The sequence below is a fragment of the Grus americana genome, chromosome 33, assembly GCF_028858705.1.
Source record: "Grus americana isolate bGruAme1 chromosome 33, bGruAme1.mat, whole genome shotgun sequence".
Taxonomy (NCBI): Eukaryota; Metazoa; Chordata; class Aves; order Gruiformes; family Gruidae; genus Grus; species Grus americana.
The window spans coordinates 1,306,518-1,324,086 of NC_072884.1; the positions used below are offsets into that span (position 1 = coordinate 1,306,518).

The following is a 17,569-nucleotide window of genomic DNA, read 5'->3' on the forward strand; positions in this document are numbered from 1 at the left end:
TGCACCCCCCACATTTCCCACCCTGGGGGGGCTCCCTGCACCTCCCGCCCCCCCCGATCCCCCATCCTGCAGGGGGGGTCCCTGCACCCCCCAGATGCCCCATTCTGGGGGGGCTCCCTGCACCTCCCGACCCCCCCCGATCCCCCACCCTGCAGGAGGGGGGGCTCCCTGCACCCCCCAAATCCCCCACCCTGGGGGGGCTCCCTGCACCCCCCGGCCCCCCCACCCTGGGGGGTCCCTGCAGCCCCCGGTTCCCCCCGGTGCAGCGGGGCGGGGCGGCGCGGCGGGTGCAGCCCCGGGGGTGGGCCGGTAGCCGGGGCCCGGAGCCGCCCCGCCCGCAGCCGCAAGGGCAGCGCCCGGGGCGGGGGGGGTGGGGGGGAACCGGCGGCGGGAGGAGCCGCCCGGAGCATCCCGGAGCATCCCGGAGCCTCCGCCCCGCCATGGAGGACCACGCCGCGGGCAAGAAGGACCCGGACGGCGCTTACGGTACCGGGGCTGGGCGCACCCCCCCCCCCCCCCCTTCCCCTCCGCCCCCCGGGCCCCATCGCCGGGGCCGGGCCCTCCGGGGGTCCCTGCACACCCCCCCCCCCCCACCTGCGCGGGGTCCCCCGGGGGCTTGGGGGTCTCAGGGGTGCGGTGCTGGGGGACCGCGGGGTTTGGGGACACCCCCCCCCCCCCGGGGTTTTGGGGATCTTTGGGCTTGGGGACCCCCCAGGGTTTTGGGGACACCCCCCCCAGGGTTTTGGGAAGCCCCGGGTTTGGGACCCCCCAGGCTTGGGGGTTGCTGGGTTTGGGGACCCCCCCCCCATGTTGGGGACCCCCATGTTTGAGGACTCCTGGTTTCAGAGACCCCCTGTCCCAGCCCCTGGGACCCCCCCCACCCTAAGCAGACGCCGTGCCCTGCCTGGGGGTCCCAGCACCCCCCTGCCCGCAGGGGTGGGGGCTTCGCTTGTGCATGGGGGGGCCGGCTGGGGCTGGGGGGGCTGCACGGCCCCAGGCTGTGCCGGGGGTGCTGGGAGCATCCCTTGGCTTCAGCCCGCGTCCGCAAGTGCCGGACCCTTCCCGGCTCCGCGCCGGGGCAGCTGGTGAGGGGACGGTCCCCACCGGGGGGGTGCGGGAGGTCCCGGGGGGTGGGGGGGTCCTGGTGACCCCCGAGCCCAGGGGGCTGCTCCGGCCCCGGCAAGGCGGTTGCAGAGGAGGGGGGGATGCTGCAGCCGGTGCCGTGCCCCCTTCCCGGTGGGACCCACGGCCCAGCAGCCACCGGATCCCCCCGAAGCGTGGGGACACCGGGGGACACCCCATCACCACCGGTTTTCCCGGGCGGGGGGGTCCGCCCAGCCCTCCCCAGCCTCAGCTTTTGTTCCCGAGCCGCTTCGGTGGGTGTAAATCCCGGCTGCCCTGACATCACCGGCAGCCTATGAGCGCCGGCAGCGATGCCGCGGTGCTGCCCGGCCTCGACCCTCCGAGCCGTGGCCGTGCTGGGCGGCAGCGTGCTATTTCTGACCGCGAGCCGGCACGTCTGGCCGGTTATTTATTTATCGCCTAAATATAACCCTAGGGTGGGGATGGGAAGCTCGGCGTCGCCGGGAGCAGGGGTATCGGCACCGGTGTCGCCAACCTCGTGCCCTTTGCCGGTTGAAACCGGCAACTCTCGCTTCCTGCCCGTGCGTCTTCCCAACCTACGTGCCGTGTCGGGTTTGCCAGGCCCAGACCACCCCCCCCCCAGTGCCGGTGACCACCGTGCCACGTCGGCAGCTGCCGGGTTCCACGGTAGTTTGTAGGAAGCCGGGGCCGTGGTTGGTGTTTTGCAAGGCCGGAAAAGCAGCCGGACACGGAGGGTCACGGCAAAGCTGCGCCTTTAAAGCCATGTTCACGCACCGGAGGGTGGTTTTTTGGTGTGTTTAACCGGAGGCGGGCAACGGCACGCCCAGGGCGGCGCGTACGGCGAGGGCCGGGGTGCAGGGGCTGCCGCACGTCTGCCGCGGGCCGGGGACTGAGGCGCGAGCATGGGGGGCCAGAGGGACAACTACTACGGCAAGCACGGTAAGGCTTTGGCACCAGCTCGCCGCGGCTGCCGGGGGGGTCCCATGGGGGCTGCCGGGGCGCGGTGCTGCCGGGGGTGTGTGGGGGGGTGATGCTCTGTGGGGCTTGGCAGCTCGGCCGTGGGTCGGGGGCACCGTCAGCGGCTTGCCGTGGGTCGGGGGCACCGTTGGTGGCCGCCGGCTGTGACTCGGCACGGAGGAAGTTAAACTTGAGCAGATAAAAGGAGGAAAAAACAAAGCCAAAAATGGGAGGGGGGGGAAAAACCCGGGCAAAACCAAAACAAAACCAAAAGCAGTTGCGTTTTCGCCGCGTTGCTTTTCCCCCCGGCCGTGGGGGGCTGCGGTGCTGGGGGGCCGCGGTGCCGGGGGGGGGGGGGGGCCGCCCTCGCCGTGCACCGGCATAACCAGCACAACGGCGTCGCTGGCGCCGGTGGTTAATGCTTAACTGGGACAAACAGGTTCCCGCGGTGGCTGTTTGTCACCGCGGCCGGTGCTGCGGTCGCTGCCGGAGCCGGCCGTCCCTTTGCTGGCTCTGGGGGTTTTTTTGGGGGGGAGTTGAATCCTTCCAGCAGTGACACCCCCTCCCTGCGCCAGCATTTTGGGGTGCAGGCTCTTGGAAAGGGCTGGGCTGCGCCGCCGACGGGTGCCAGGGTGGGTGCTCGGCTGCTCCGTGGCGATAAGGGACCAGGCACTCCGTGGGGAGCAAGCTCCCAGGGCCCCCTCTCCCCAAAAATACCCTGAAGCAGATGCGTACCCAGCACGGGGCTGCTCCGAGCCCCCCCCAAAACGCACCCCAAAGCACCGCGTCCCCGGCACCGGGCCGTTCCCACGGTTGCGCTGCCTTTGCTGGCTGAATTCCCACCCTAAAAATAAAGACGGGAAAAAGGATCGTGCCGTGCCCAGCACCGCCGTGGGACCGAGGTGGGGTCCCTCTGGCCGCACCGGGGCTCTGCGGGACCCGAAACCCCCTGGGACACCCCCCCCATCCCCGGTATCACCGCTCCCAGCCCCGCTCTGCCTCTGCAGCTCTTCGGTGCTTCCGAGGGATTTCGGGTGTCTTGGGCAGACGCAGGGAAATGTTTTTGGAGAGAACCGCGTGGAAACGGGTTTTCCAAGGAAATAATTATTTCCACGCCTGGAAAGTGGAGGCATGGGCGGAGGGAAATGCCATCTGGAGATTATTTTCTTCTCGATTCTGCTTATCCCGAGCCTTTTGTTTGAAGCATTACACTCCCTCTCCTTCTCTTTTCGCGTCGGGGGGGGGGGGGAGAGGAGGATGAGGAGCCCCTTCCTCCCATCCCAGCCACCCCCCAAATTGTTTTTTTCCGTTCCTCCTCTGCCTCCGCAGGGACCCCGCAGAAATACGACCCGACTTTCAAAGGTCCCATCTACGACAGGTAAGAGAAACCTCCTGGGAGGTGCCGGTTTCGGCGGTGCCGTGGCCCGTCTCGCGTCCCCAACGTCCCTTTTCCCGCTGGCAGGGGCTGCACGGACATTATCTGCTGCGTCCTGCTGGTCATCGCCATCGTGGGCTACGTGGTGGTGGGCGTCGTCGGTACGTACTGGGGGTCAACCGTGCCGGTTTTCGTCGCTTTGGGAAATTTTCAGCGATAGGGAAAGCTCGGCTTGCGGCTGGCTCGGCATCCGCGCCGGCAAAACCCCGTGCCGAGGGGCGTCGCGTCCTCCCGCTCATCGGATGGGGATGGGAGGGTCCCCGCGAGGGTCTCGTGAGCGGCATGTGGGGGGGAAATAAGGGAGCGAGGGCTGCGGGGGTAACCACAGCCGCGTTGTTCTGCCTCCCCCCGCTCAGCCTGGACGCACGGGGACCCCCGGAAGGTGATCTACCCGACCGACAGCCGCGGGCAGTTCTGCGGGCAGCAGGGAACCCCCAACGAGTACGTGTTCCACAGCCGTCGCTCACCGGCGCCCCGGCATCGCCGGAGAGACCGTAACCTTGGGGTGTCGCACGCCGCGGCTCTGGGATGGGCAGCTCGCCCTGCCCGTGCTGCCTGCTCTCCTCCGGCTGCGGGGAGCAGCAGAGACCTTGCCCGCACGCGGGAGGTGCAGAAAAGCATCACGGCAGCTTGCAGCTCCTGGGTTTTTGGGGGGGTTTGGGGTTTTTTTGGGGCCCTGCATCCTTCCCGAGCAGGCGCAGGGATGCAGGTGCTTCCCATCGCCTCTCCCAGGGCAGGCGGTTCCTCAAACTGGGCTTTTTTTTTTTTTTTTTTTCCTCCCCTTTCCTGTTTGCTTCACAGGAATAAACCTTTCCTCTTTTACTTCGACATCGTGAAGTGCGCCAGCCCGCTGGTGCTGCTGGAGTTTCAGTGCCCGACCACGCAGGTACCGATCCCGGCACGGGCACGGCTCCCCGGTGCTTTGTTTCTCTTCGGGAAAGCCGAAGGCGAGGGGTTCGCGGCGTCACATGCAGCTCCCCCGTGTCCTCTTGTCCCATCCAGATCTGCGTCAGCAAATGCCCGGACCGGTACCTGACGTACCTGAGTGCCTCCAGCGGCTACACGCCCAGCGACCTGGAGTATTACCGGCAGTTCTGCGTCCCCGAGTTCAAAGACCTGCAGAAGGTGGGTCGCGGCGAGCGTGGCATCGGCTTTCATCTGGCGACACGCGGTAATTCCTGCCCAAAGCGTTAACATCCAGCTCGCCTGTTCCCATCCAGGCTGCCATCGAGGTGCTGAAGGACAAGGAATGCCCAGCCATGCTTATCCCCAGCACCCCACGTACGTCCGGAAGGCTAACGAGCTGCGATGAGCTGATTAACTCGCGGTCAGGGGAAGCCGTAGGCTGGCTGTGAGGATTTTTTGGGGAGGGTCAGAGGCTCCTGTTTGGGATTTTTGGGGATCCAGCGTAGGTTTGTGACTACGGGGAGGGGGTTTCGGCTCCCGGTTGGACGAGGTTTGCGACGCTGAGTGTCCCCCCCGCTCTCTCCCAGTGGCACGGCGATGCCTCCCGGCCATCCAGGCCAAGAAGGGCGTCATCATGGTCGGCAACGAGACCACCTACGACGACGGCCACGGGCGCCGGAGGAACGTGACCGAGCTGCTGGAAGGGGCCAAGTGAGTCCGCAGCCTCCGTGCCGGGCGGGCGCCGCGGTTCACCGATCGTCTTTGCCGGGGCGGTTGCGAGAACGGTGATAACAGCAATGGGGTGTGGATGCAACTATACCCAGGGGAGCCTCTTAATGAGCTGCTTCGTTATTATGGCTTCACTCGGAAGAGAAATGTTTGGTTTTATCCGCCGGCACTTCTGCATTGCGTTTGTTTACTGACTTATATGGCGTAAGAGCCTTGAAAGCGCCGGCGCGGAGCCCTGGCCCGGTGTTTGCGAGAAATCCTGCGCCAAACCCCATATTCTGTGTGTGAAACGGGAGCTGGAAGGGGCGGGGACGAAGGGGAAGCAGCGGGGTCAGCTTGAAGGAAAACGGTGCCAGGAAATCAGCCTGGGTCTTGTTGAGTTTTCTTGTTTTCAGGGAGTCTGGCAGAGAGGGCCGTTTGGCGGGGGAGGACAAGGGGCCATTGAGGCAGCGCGAGTCCAGGCAGCGGGCGCGGGCAGAGGGCTGATGCTTCTCCGCTTCTTCTCCCCCGGCTTCCGCTTCATTTGTGTTTTATTTGTGCTTTGCAGAAAAGCAAACTTGGTCCTGGAAGCCAGACAACTGGCCATGAAGATCTTTGAAGATTACACGGTTTCCTGGTACTGGATAATAATGTGAGCAGGGGCCGAGCTACGCGTTGCGGCCGTCCCTTCCCACGGGCAGCTGGACCGGAGCCCGCGAGGGCCGATGCTCTGCCATGCCGGCTACAGGCTTGGCACCGTGCTCAAACATAGGGCAAAGCTCATGAATTACCAATTTTTAATTTTTTTTTTTTCCCCCTGGCCTTTGCATAATTTCTATTCAAACAAAACGAGAGATGGTGGAGGGTGTTTTGGAGCAACTTTACCCACATCCTGCTCGCGCTCCATCCCTTTTTCCATCAATGATTCCCATTTTTAACCTGCCCCGTCATTAAATTTTAAGAAAGGAGAGAGGACAAGCTGACCGATGGAGGAAAGCGGTGGGAAGGGGGTGGCATCGCCCGGGTTTTGACGTCTTGCCGCCTTCCTCCCGCAGAGGTCTCGTGATCGCGATGGTGGCCAGCTTCATCTTCATCGTCCTGCTCCGTTTCCTGGCCGGGATCATGGTCTGGGTGATGATCGTGATGGTGATCCTGGTGCTGGGCTACGGTAAGCGAGTGGTCAGGAGCTTCTCCCTGCTTTCCCCGTTTTCCCTTCCCTATCTTAAATGGGATTTGCAGGAATAAAGTTCGCACGCCGCGTCCTTCCAGGTGTCTGCAACCTGAACATCGGCGGGGTTGAGCAGAGGCTGCCGGCATCTCGGTCTCCACTTTTCAGTGCAAATACGACAATTTTCTGGTTTTCACCGCAGGAATCTTCCACTGTTACATGGAATATGCAAAATTAAAAGGGGAAGCGGGTTCTGACATCTCCCTGAAGGACCTGGGATTTCAGACGGACCTACGCGTCTACCTCCACCTGCGGCAGACGTGGCTGGCGTTCAGTAAGTCTCCGTCCTCCTCTGGATGCGGGATGGGACAGGGCGAATGCGCCGCAGCCCCGGTGCCTTTGAGGGACAGGGCTTGGGAAGGGGGAGAGGTTTGGGATCTTCTCGGTCTCTTCATGGCCCTTTGCAAAGGGCTGAGCTAAGGAGGGCGGCTTTGCTTGATGCCACCTCTGCCGTGGGACTGAGCTTACGGACAAGGCTGCTTTTCCACGTGAACCACGGCGCCGGACGTCCCCTGAGGAACGTTCGGTGCCGCGACGGATTTGCTTGGGAAGGCGAAGGTGGATGGTGGTGATCGGGCGCCGTCCGTGCCCTCGCGCTACCCGGGGCTCCCCTTCTCCTCCCAGTGATCATCCTGTGCGTCGTGGAGGTGGTGATCATACTGCTGCTCATCTTCCTCCGCAAGAGGATCCTCATCGCCATCGCGCTCATCAAGGAGGCCAGCAGGTCTGGGTGTCCTCCGTCCCCGCACAGAGGTGGCCGTTGTCACCCATCGCGGTGGGAGGGCTCGGGGACGGCCGGGCTCCAGCCGCTGAGGTCCTCCCATCGCCACGAGGATTTTAACCGGGTTTTAACCATCTTCTCGGCAGGGCTGTTGGTCACATCATGATGTCGCTGCTGTTTCCGTTGTGCACCTTCTTCCTGCTGTGTCTCTGTATCGCCTACTGGGCCAGCACCGCCGTGTATCCTTGCCTCTTCCTCTTCCCTGCGCCTCTGCTCCCGGGGAAGGAAGCTGCTCATAAATCAAAGGTTTTCCAGGATGCCGAACACCTTACAGGATCAGTGACACATCTGTTCACAAACCTGCCAGCCTGAGTCTCAAAGTTTAATTTCAAATAAAACCCGACGTAGAAAAGCGATGGCAGGAGGCTGGCGAGAGCAAAGCTTGAGTTAGGGTTCGGGTTTCGTAAAATCGCGTCTCCTTAACTGTTGCTGTGCAGTTTCCTCTCCACCTCCAACGAGGCAATCTATAAGGTGTTTAACGAGACCGCGTGCCAGTTTTCCGGGCAGACCTGCAAACCGGAGGTGAGGACATCGGGGAAACTCATACAAATGCTATGCTTAATCTGTCAGAGATAAGACTGTTTATTACATGAAAAATATTCTGGTGGCTATTCGAGCCTGCAAGCTCTTCCAAGTGAAATTCCGCCTTTCTGAACTCGTTTACATCATGTCGTTATTTTTCTTCGAGCTGTTGTGTGCACAAAGCTGACTTCTCCGTCTGTGCAAACGCTACCAGGCAAAAAATTAAGCAGGATAATGTCTTCTGAAAGTCAAGAGTGCTTTGGGTTGACCGAAAAAAGCTGCCGGTCCACCTTGGGGCAGCACCTCTGGCCACCGCAGTGCGTGAGTGTCTGCTGTCCTCTCTAGACCTTCAACACGAGCAACGTCACCAAGCTGTGCCCCGACGCCCAGTGCCTCTTCGCGTTCTACGGGGGCGAGACGGCGTACCACAAGTATCTCATCGTCCTCCAGTTCTTCAACGTCTTCATGTTCTTCTGGCTCGCCAACTTCGTGATCGCACTGGGCCAGGTGACGCTGGCGGGGGCCTTCGCATCATACTACTGGGCCTTCAAGAAACCCGATGACATGCCCGCCTTTCCCCTCTTCTCTGCCTTTGGCCGCGCACTCCGGTACATCCCTCTTGAGGAGAACTTGTGAGCTTCTTGAGGTTGTCCCCTTCTAACCGGAGCGATCTTTCCCAGGTACCACACCGGCTCGCTCGCCTTCGGCTCTCTGATCCTCGCCATCGTCCAAGTCATCAGGGTCACTTTGGAATATCTGGACCACAGGTTAAAAGGTACTGAAGCTGGAATGGTAAATGTGTAGACGAACGAGGTTGGCTTCTTCTGCTTTCCTTGGTGCCAGAGGTCATGGCTAACGTCCAGGGGAATAATTTCAGTATTTCAGTAGAGAACCGAGATTTTCCTTTTCGGATCCCGTAGCCATCTCTTTCCCTAAGAGACGTTTCACAGGGCAGGATCCGAGGGATGCGCCGTGGCTGCCGGGCTAAGTCAACCAGTCCTGGGTGTCTGTACGGGTGCCAGGGAAGTCCACGTCTGGCCGTACGACTCTATTCATCGTGAAATGTAAACAGCGAGCAGAAGCGTGGGAAGAGCACACGAGGCTCGTCCCACTGTCTGCAGCAGTATCGGCCTCCCGGGGAGGCTGAAAACGGGGCGAAGCGGGGGGGGGGGGGGGAGGCTGTGACAGGGCTGCGGGACGTCTTAGAGACCTTGAAGTTTCTTCTGTAAGAGAAGGCGTCTCTCGCTTTGGCTGCTCACCCTCTCCTGTGGCATTCCTCCAGCTGCAGATAATAAGTTTGCCAAGTTCCTCCTGAGCTGCCTGAAGTGCTGCTTCTGGTGCCTGGAAAAATTCATCAAATTCCTCAACAGAAACGCATACATCATGGTAAGAGTCTCCCAGCGTTAATGCCCAAAGGGCCGTGACTATGGTGGGAGAGTCTCCACACTCTTGGAGATTTCTTTGGGTGGCTGTTGGGAACCGTGTCTCCCAATGTCATGGGAAAACAAAGCTTTTCAGCATTTCTCAGCCGTTTCGCTGGAAAGCCTTGACCTCAGATGTGTCGCTTTGACTTTGGGAGGGACCTTCTCAGAGACAACTGGGGTGGGGGGGATTCAGCTCTTGGTGTCCGTGATGTCAAGAGGATGAAAAAGAAGCACTTCCAGGGTGGGATTTATCCGAGTTTTACTCAAAGATGGGATTAATTTCACCCTCTTCTTAGTGGTGAATTCAGTGGTGTGGCTTCATTTCTCTCTTCTCTGCCCCTTTTTTCTGGGTACCCCCCCTAGATCGCCGTGTATGGCACCAACTTCTGCACTTCCGCCCGGAACGCGTTCTTCCTGCTGATGAGGAACATCATTAGGTGAGATCCTGATGGATCGGTTATTTCCAAGTCCTCCTTGCTGCCAAAGGTCAACCTTGATCTGCCTGCCTTGTTTTCAGGCTTTCATGGCATTTTGTGCCATGTTTGCGACGTGTGTGAGCGTTGGCCGCCTCCTCTCACGCTTCCTTCTGAAGTCAGGGTGGGGAGCGGATGCGGATGCTCATCTTTCTCTTGATTCCAGGGTGGCTGTTTTAGATAAAGTCACGGATTTCCTCTTCTTCCTCGGTAAACTCCTCATCGTGGGAAGCGTCGGTAAGTACTGGGGACTGGAAGTTTCTCCTCAGGGCGTACCGTAGCCGGTTATGCCTTCCCAAAACCTCTGCTCTCTTCACCCCTCACGTGAAACTGTTCCTTTCCATCCCGTTTTACATCTCCTTCCCCCCACCCGTCTGCTGCCGTTCTTCTGCCTGGCATCCCACAGCGATTTCCATCGTTTGCTTTTCCAGGAATCCTTGCCTTCTTCTTCTTCACCCAACGGATAAAGCTGGTCCAAGACACAGCGCCGTCCCTGAATTATTACTGGGTCCCTATTCTGGTGAGCCACTTTCTCATCTTTTGGTGAATTTAGAAGTGATGGAAGGAGTTCCTTAGCACAAATGCCTTGAAAACACCCCTCCGCTCGCTGCTTCTGAAGGACCTTCTTTGTCAGAGGTGTTTTCTCCGTTCCAGTCGAAATAAGCCCTTTGTTTCGGCCAGCCGCGAAGAGGCGTCTCGCCCTTCCCGTTCTGCCCAGATTGGCCTCCACCCACCGTCGTCACTGAGGCCTTTTGTCCTGAATCAGGCTGGTCCCAGTAGTCCTGCCCTGTTCACTTCTCCTCCTTTCCCTGGGGAATTCAGGATTCAGCAGGTTTCCTCCTCCTGGATGAGGGTTTGGGTCTTCACAAGATGCCAGGTCGTGGCGTGACCACACAATTTCTCTTTCAGACGGTGATCGTGGGTTCCTACCTCATTGCCCACGGGTTCTTCAGCGTGTACGGCATGTGTGTGGACACCCTCTTCCTCTGCTTCTGTAAGTGTCTGGCTCGGAGGGTCCGTCTCCCGCTGGGCAGGAGTTCGTGGTAGCAAAACCTCCCTCCCTTCAGGGCTGAACCCCAGAGTTGTCCGGATTTGGGGTTTGCTCCAAATTCCCCGTGGCCTCTCTGTGTGGTTTCTCTCCCACTTCTTCCTTTACCAACTCCTACCTGTGTTCTTACCAGCATCTACTTTCCCCCTGCCTGCTAGCACCGGAAACCCACAGCCTGTCCTTGGGTCTCCTGCGGTCTCTCTTGGTCTTTCTGTTTTGGTGCTTTGGTCTTGGTGGAACCTAACTGCAACTAACTTCAATTTTCCTTTTTTTTCCCCTTTTTTCTTTTTTTTTCTTCTTTTTCTTCCCCTCTCCCCCTCGTGTCTCACTTCACGTCTTCTCCATCCTTCATCTCCGCCCTGCCTTCTGCTATTTTTCCCTCTTCCCCATCACGGCCGCTTCTTCCTGGGGTTGCGAAAAGGTGAAGATCTGGAGAGGAACGATGGATCTCCCGAGAGGCCTTACTACATGTCCCCCGAGCTGAGCGAGATCCTGCTGAAGGGGAACCTAGAGCCTTCCAAAAGCGCCGATAGCCAAGGCTAGGGACTGGCCCCGGGAGGAAGGCTGCGTGCCCGGGGGGCGGGGGGCCGCAGGATGTTCTCGCCCCCCCCCCCAACCCAAGCAGCATTCTCCTAAGCCCGCGTGTGGCAGCCACGGTGCAAATCTTCCCCCTGGATGTGCTTCAAAGGGTAGAGGGGGTGCCGATTCCTCAGTGCCCAATGCTGTATCAAATCTACCTTCCTGCCCAATAATGAATAGCCTTGTAACGACAGAACGAACCTAGAGTGTCACCTAGAGTTAATCTGGGGTCCCACATGGCCGGTAGCGCCCGGTGAGGAGCGTTCTGCTCCGGTGAGCGGCTGGGAGCCAGCCGGACGTGTACGGGTGCCGATATATAGTTGTGTTTCGTGTTGAAGCGGAGAAGTTTGTTCTTAACCACGAGCTGTGGAAAGGATGAGAGCGCTGCTCTGCTCGCAGGAGGTATCACAGGACGGTGGTTTGTGGGACGGGCTGAGTGGGTTCGACAGCCAGAAAACTGGTCTCTCTCCGTTTTCCTCTTTGTTCTGCCCCCAGCAAAGAGCAACCGGCCTCTTTCCTCGCCCACTCTTTCTATGCAAAACCAGGTTGGCGCGCTTAAAAAGATTTCTTTGCGAGATTGCAGATCTTTTGCTTTTAAGTCTGTTGCATCGGCAGCGCCTTTGTTGCAAAACAGAGCTCACCCTTTTTGCAGCCGAAAACTCCGTTTCCTCGCGCCGTCAGTTTAGGGAAGCCAAAAAGAGCCGTCGCCGGTCGCGAGCCGTTAAAACTCAGAGGGCTTTTACTCACAGCATCCCTCATTTAAAACGTTTTCTGTTGCTGGTTGCAGAGAGGTTTCATTGCTGCAGGGAGGTGCTGGCTCCTCCTGGGAGCTGCCCGAGTTGATGGTTTGGCTTCTGTCTGGTCCCAGGCTCCTACGGGGCGGAGGAGCTGGGAGCCGTAACGACTTTCCACGCTAACGCAGACCATGGGTGGAGGCGTACAGACCTGCAGGCTGGGGTGGCTGTAGGAAGGAAGATGGAACCTGTGTGGAAGGCGAGTTCCTAAGTCGGCTCCGGCAAATCTGAATTGCCGAGGGTCCGTCAAGGGAAAGCGATGTCCGGAGGAGCGGTGTGAGCATCCCCGATGGGCTGGAAGGCTACGGGGAAATAGTGCGTTGCGCTGGCAGGTGTTACGCCGGGGATGTATTGCGGCATCTCTACGGCTAGAGAAATCAGACCAGGACAAAAAAAAAAATATCCTAAGTTTGTCAGGGAGGCGGCTGGTGAGGGTTACAGCCCCTAAAGACACGGCAGCCACACACAGGCTGGATCCTCACCTCGTTTTCTCCTCTTGATGGTCCAGAAATGATCGAGATTTTTAAAAAATGCCGTTCTTGCTGCATGCAGCCTGGGTAGTTGCGGCCAGATCTCATATTACAAATCCTCAGGCAGACAGAGAGCCCTGTCTTTTGAGTCGTGCCCTCTTAGGACAAAGCCGTAGTGTTAACGCTTGTATTTTCATCACAGAGAAATATTGAAATCCCTCTCAAAATATCCCAGGGCACTTTCACTTGACTGAAGCTGGTGCTTTGTGGGTTTGTTTGATTTTTAGGTTGGGTTTTGGGTTTGGGTTTTTTTTTTTTGGTGGCTGTGATTTTCCTACGACTTCTTGTTGGCGCAGCTGCGTTGCTTTGAACGGCGAGAGGCCGAGCAGCGTGTTCGGTGCCGGGAATACACCTAATTATTATGTATGCATGGCGTGTTGACAAGGGCGTTGCACACCCGGCGAGCGGCGCCGAGCGAATACCGAGCGAAATTGCTTTGCGCTCGCGTCATGAATGATTTTGGCTGCACAAAGGGAGAGCCGCGTTGCCTGGTTCAGCCAGCCGGCAGAGCTCGAGGACGCGGAGGAGACCTCTTTTCCTACGGCTCTGTTAAACTTTCCCGCTGCCCCTCCTGAAAAAAAACCCCAACAAACCCTGACCAAAAAACACTCAAACTTCCGTTTTTTTTTTCAAAATAATAGCAGCCTGTTTCTGGAGCACGGTGCTCTGTAAAATGGGAACGGTGCTACTGTGGTGGTTTGTACAGCTGGGGGCATTTGGCTGGGGCACAGGGAGAAAATACCCCCTGCCCGCCATGAGCCCAAAGACTTTTATTTCTATCTAAAATAATTATCAGACGAGCAGGACGACTGCTCCTCTAGCACCTCTCTGCCTTTAGGCTCCTTGCTGTGACTCCTGCCACGCCAACCTCTGTGTCTGTCTCCCCCGCGATGCTGTGCGGGGGGTTTCTCTTTGCAGTGGAAGACCTGGAGCGTAACGACGGTTCGGCCGAAAAGCCTTACTTTATGTCGCCCGACCTGAAAAAGCTCCTGAAGAAAACGAACAAAGGTCAGCCGGACGCCTAGAGCCTGCCCTCTTCCTTTCCGTGCCTCCTCTTCCCATTCCCTCTCCGGGAGAAGAGCTGCAGGATAACGCCTGGCATTCAGCATCGTTTGTCCCACGTGGAAATCTCGTTAATGAACCTGAACCGCTGTCTCCTTTACCCCGGCGGCGGTCAAGCAGCAGAAGGGGGGGCGTTCGCTAGAGAGAGGAATGGGTTATTGTTAATGATTCAACCTTAAATCGTCGGGGTTGCTAAACGAAGACCACTCCAGTGTGTCTGCTTCCGCAGAACTCGTCACGGTTAATGTTCCGTTGGTCCCCAGCCAGCTCAAATACTGAGCTGGGGAGTTCCTGGTCGAATCCTGCCAGCGCGGGTGCTGATAAAAGCAGCGGGGAAATGTCTCTGACGCAGGGCAAAGTTCTGTCTTCCAGGGTGTCAGCCGACACCTAAATGAGTTTAATTGGATTTAGTCATTTTATTTCATACCTATAAAAAAGATGTTACCTTCGGGTCAGCTGAGTTCAGCCGTTCCTTAACGCCCGGGTAAATCCAGGCGCTAATGACCAGCGAACAAGCTGACGGGTTTAAGCAGCTCCTCAACTTGTTTTTTTCATTTGCATCCCCCCAAAAAATATTTTATTGCAGTTGTTGATTCCCACCCAGAGAGCCGAAACGTGCCGAAATCGCCTTGGTTCTCTTGCCAGCCTTTGGAGACGACTCAGGGCCCGGCTTTGGGGTTGTGCTGAGCACGTTTAGACAATTAATTCTTTTAGAAATACACCAATTAGTGTTCTAGCCACGCACAAAGGGTGAAGGTGGAGGGAAATATAAGGGGTTAAAGAGCAGGAATCTGGGACGGACGCTCTGTACAGTTATTGCAGCTTTCTAGAAGGACTGACAGCTTCTACTGATTCCTCCTGAAAAAATCCCGCTTTATGTATTAAAAAAACCCCCATAATTTACAGCAAAGTCGAACAAAATGAGCGAGTGGTGCTTTGCCTGTGTGATGAATTTAGCAAGACCCCACCTGCGGGCATGGGAAAGGAGTAATGTGTGTGTATATATATATATATATTTTTTTTTTTAGGTTACTATTCGGTAATTTTAAGCAAACCAAATGACAAACAACAGGTTGCCTTACGTCCTTGGATGCTGTGGTGTTGCCTGGACTTGTAGCTGATTGCTGTTTTTAATGGGAAGGTCCAGATGTTTGCCAGCTCCTGTCAGAAGGAAAAGGGGAGGTTTTTGAGAAATAGCTTAAAGGGGGGGTTAAATATCACTAACACACAAATGTTAAACCCCAAACTTAACAAAATTAAAAGACCTCCTCTGATACACGCAGCTGCTGAAGTGTCCTTTGAGCAACAGGAGGCTCGCCCGGGTATAGTCGCCACCACAAATTGTACTTTTTTGTGGTTATTTTGTTTAAAAACGGATGCACCGAGGCTTTGGTGGACAATTTTTAACACCTCCCAAAGCCCGGGGGGGGGCGGCCAGCGGGAGGCTTGTGGGGTCACATGCACCTCCCTGCCTTACAAAGGGCAAACCCTCTTTATGGCAAACGTTTAATTTGTGCTAAAGGATATATTTTGCTTCTTTTATACTTATTTCTTAGGAATCTTTAGATCCCTGCAGTATTTTTGTAAGATCCAAGGAATGTTTTCTATCTGAATGATTAAATGGGTTGGGGGGGGGTTTGTATATTTTGCTTTTACTAATTGTTTCAGTTCTGTAGCCGCTATTTCGACCTCTTCCTGTACTATTTTCGTGACAGATTTTGAAATATCTACCTGGCAGCACGTAACCGCCCTGGCCCGGGGCGGCACAGCACCGCTGACGTCTCCCTAAGCTGATCGCAGGTGTAGATCTTTGCTTGCTGGAATAAAACGCCATCATTTCTCTAAAACGCCTTTTTTTTTTTTTTTCCCCCCTCGCATTTCGATGTAGCCGGTCCAACGCTCGGGGGGGGAGAGCTGAAAGGTAAAGCTAAAAAGGTGAAGGTAAAGGTTAAAGCCAAAAAGAAAAGGTAAAGAGGAGAATCCTCTCAGTTTGGGATAGAGAGTAAGTGGGAATAATTAAGGGAATAATTACAGGAATATATTCAGTTTATGGCTATGCTAGCACCAACGAGAGAATATTTTCTGCAGCCTGATGCTGGTCCTGAATTATTTTGATTTTTTTTTTTTCTCCTCTCCCATCCTTGCATAGGTTTTGAGGTGGTTTGTTTTATCTCCCCTTTTGAAATTTTTGTGTAGAGGTAAGTCTACTCTCACTCCTCGACTTTAGCTGTTCTCTTTTTATAGCAAGACACTTTGGTTGCGGAAATGCCATCTGAAATAGCAGAGGACCATCAGTAACTCGATTTATTTGCATAAACAGCCAATATACAGTAGAGATTTTTAGGTCTGGAAATACAAATGTTGAAAGAGAGAATAAATTTAGCAAAATGCTTTCTTTGGGATGCGGGGCTGGCTCTGCTGCGTTCTGTAAACTCGGTAGTTGAGGGGCAGAATTACGATTCCTATTTCCAATAAGCCGAAGCAGCAGCTGGCTTTTCGAAACTGAAAGCTACACGCGCTGTCCTCGCCGAGAGCTTTGGAAAGCAGAGAGGCAAATCTTCCAGTAAATAAGGGGTTTTTTGGGGGGAGAAAAAAAAAAAAAAAATCAGAGCCACTCAGGCAAGGTGGTATTTTAGTGTTCAGAAAGGCTCCACTGTGATTTGGGATCTTTCTTTCTGCAAGCGTGGACTGATCCGTGCACGTGGAGCATGCCTCCCATGTAAAGCTGTGTATTTAAAGGCATTAATTTGTCCGTCTTTAGGAATAAATCGCGCTCTTTTCTGTATCGAGATGCAACTCTTGTCCCTAGAAACTGCACGTGCTCCGAATTGTTCCCTGAATCGGGCCAGGGCAAGTAAAAAAAAAAAAACCCAAACCTTTTAAAAAATGCTAAAAACTGCAGGGCTGATGTTCTACAATAAAATTTCCTTCTTTTTAAATGTATTTCTGAGGCATTAACTACTCCTACTATGCACCAGGGCTCTTATGCAAGGATATACCTCCGGCAGGAGCATCCACGCGCGTTCCCGATGTCATGCGCGACGGTTCCATCGATGTCAGCATTGCAACCACAAATAAAAGTGCCTGTTTAGACCTTGCTTCCGTTGCGTGCTTCCTCCTGACCGCACAGGTGCTCCGACGTCACGGCAAAACCTTCACCAAATTCTCTGCAGTCCTTTGGAGAGAGGTTGGGGGTGGAGGAGACCTCTGGGGAGCCACTGGTCCGACCGTGCTCGTTAGTTCCTCTTCGTTGCGGCTGCTGCTCGTCTCTGCAAGCGTTTTTCTGCCCAGCGGTGCAGAACAGCTGGAGAAAAAGCAGAACGCGACAGCGCGTGTGACGTATACGGCTGGCTTTTGCCCCAAAAAGGGGCCGTTACAGCTTGTTTCAACGCGCACCTTGATGCTCTGCTTCCTATTTTTCAGAGTTTGGGGCTTCACTGACCTGAGTTTTTTGACTAAGTACAAGGTATCGTCAAACAATCCTTGACTCACAGAAGAGAGCAATCTCCGGCAGAGGTACAAGAGGTTTTTATTTTAAGGAGCGAGCGTTCATTTAGACATTTATCGTCAGTTAACTTCATACTTGAGTTCAATAAAAGCAAAACACGTCTTTGAAATCGTTCCCCCGCTGTCTGACAGCACGAGAAGGAGCTTGCTGGTAAGGCAGGAGAGACCACGCGCTCATCCTGCACCCCAAAGCTTTGGGAGCTTGATGCTGGGTTAATTAGGACATAACGAGGTTGTTCATCCCTTCCCTTTCCCTCCAGCTGCCCAGACCATTAGCGCTCTAACGAGTTATGCCAGGACAGGACGCGTGGCACCCTCTGCCGCCGCACAAACACATCGCAGCCAGCAGCTCCACGGGAAGGTGACAGACATCCATCGGCGTCCCCTACGCCGGGGCCCTATAGGACTCGTGCCCTGCTATAGATCAACCCTATATCGCAGTGACTCGTGCCTTTCCACGCGGGACAGCGGGCTCTTAGCCAAACCCTGCTCTCGGCTGCCCCAGGCTTCA

At 56.3% G+C, this 17,569-nt stretch overlaps 1 protein-coding gene across 4 annotated transcripts; it reads left to right on the forward strand.

Annotated features, from left to right (window-relative positions):
- Positions 1 to 352: 352 nt before the first annotated feature.
- On the forward strand, positions 353 to 16,648 carry SLC44A2 (solute carrier family 44 member 2). 4 transcript variants are annotated; one of them, XM_054807920.1, is made up of 22 exons: positions 353 to 486; positions 3,391 to 3,439; positions 3,524 to 3,597; positions 3,853 to 3,937; positions 4,298 to 4,382; positions 4,499 to 4,621; positions 4,717 to 4,777; positions 4,990 to 5,113; positions 5,679 to 5,762; positions 6,166 to 6,278; positions 6,481 to 6,612; positions 6,963 to 7,062; positions 7,206 to 7,298; positions 7,557 to 7,641; positions 7,987 to 8,249; positions 8,322 to 8,416; positions 8,924 to 9,027; positions 9,429 to 9,502; positions 9,705 to 9,775; positions 9,970 to 10,058; positions 10,448 to 10,532; positions 11,008 to 13,393. In XM_054807920.1, the coding sequence occupies exons 1-22, from the start codon at positions 441 to 443 to the stop codon at positions 11,127 to 11,129; spliced, it is 2,157 nt and encodes a 718-aa protein (XP_054663895.1). In that variant the 5' UTR covers positions 353 to 440; the 3' UTR covers positions 11,130 to 13,393. The 4 variants fall into 4 exon arrangements, with proteins under 4 accessions (XP_054663895.1, XP_054663897.1, XP_054663896.1 ...); XM_054807922.1 differs by lacking the exon at positions 11,008 to 13,393 and adding an exon at positions 13,408 to 16,648 and having other exon boundaries at positions 355 to 486; XM_054807921.1 differs by lacking the exon at positions 353 to 486 and adding an exon at positions 1,470 to 2,043.
- The last annotated feature ends 921 nt before the right edge of the window (positions 16,649 to 17,569 follow it).

What these genes read in the sequence shown, in the direction of transcription:
- SLC44A2 (XM_054807920.1), top strand. Translation starts at nt 441, where the DNA reads ATGGAGGACCACGCCGCGGGCAAGAAGGACCCGGACGGCGCTTACG. An exon ending in CGTGGTGGTGGGCGTCGTCG is followed by an intron (nt 3,598 to 3,852) that starts GTACGTACTGGG and finishes CCCCCCGCTCAG; the next exon opens with CCTGGACGCACGGGGACCCC. An exon ending in GCAGACGTGGCTGGCGTTCA is followed by an intron (nt 6,613 to 6,962) that starts GTAAGTCTCCGT and finishes TTCTCCTCCCAG; the next exon opens with TGATCATCCTGTGCGTCGTG.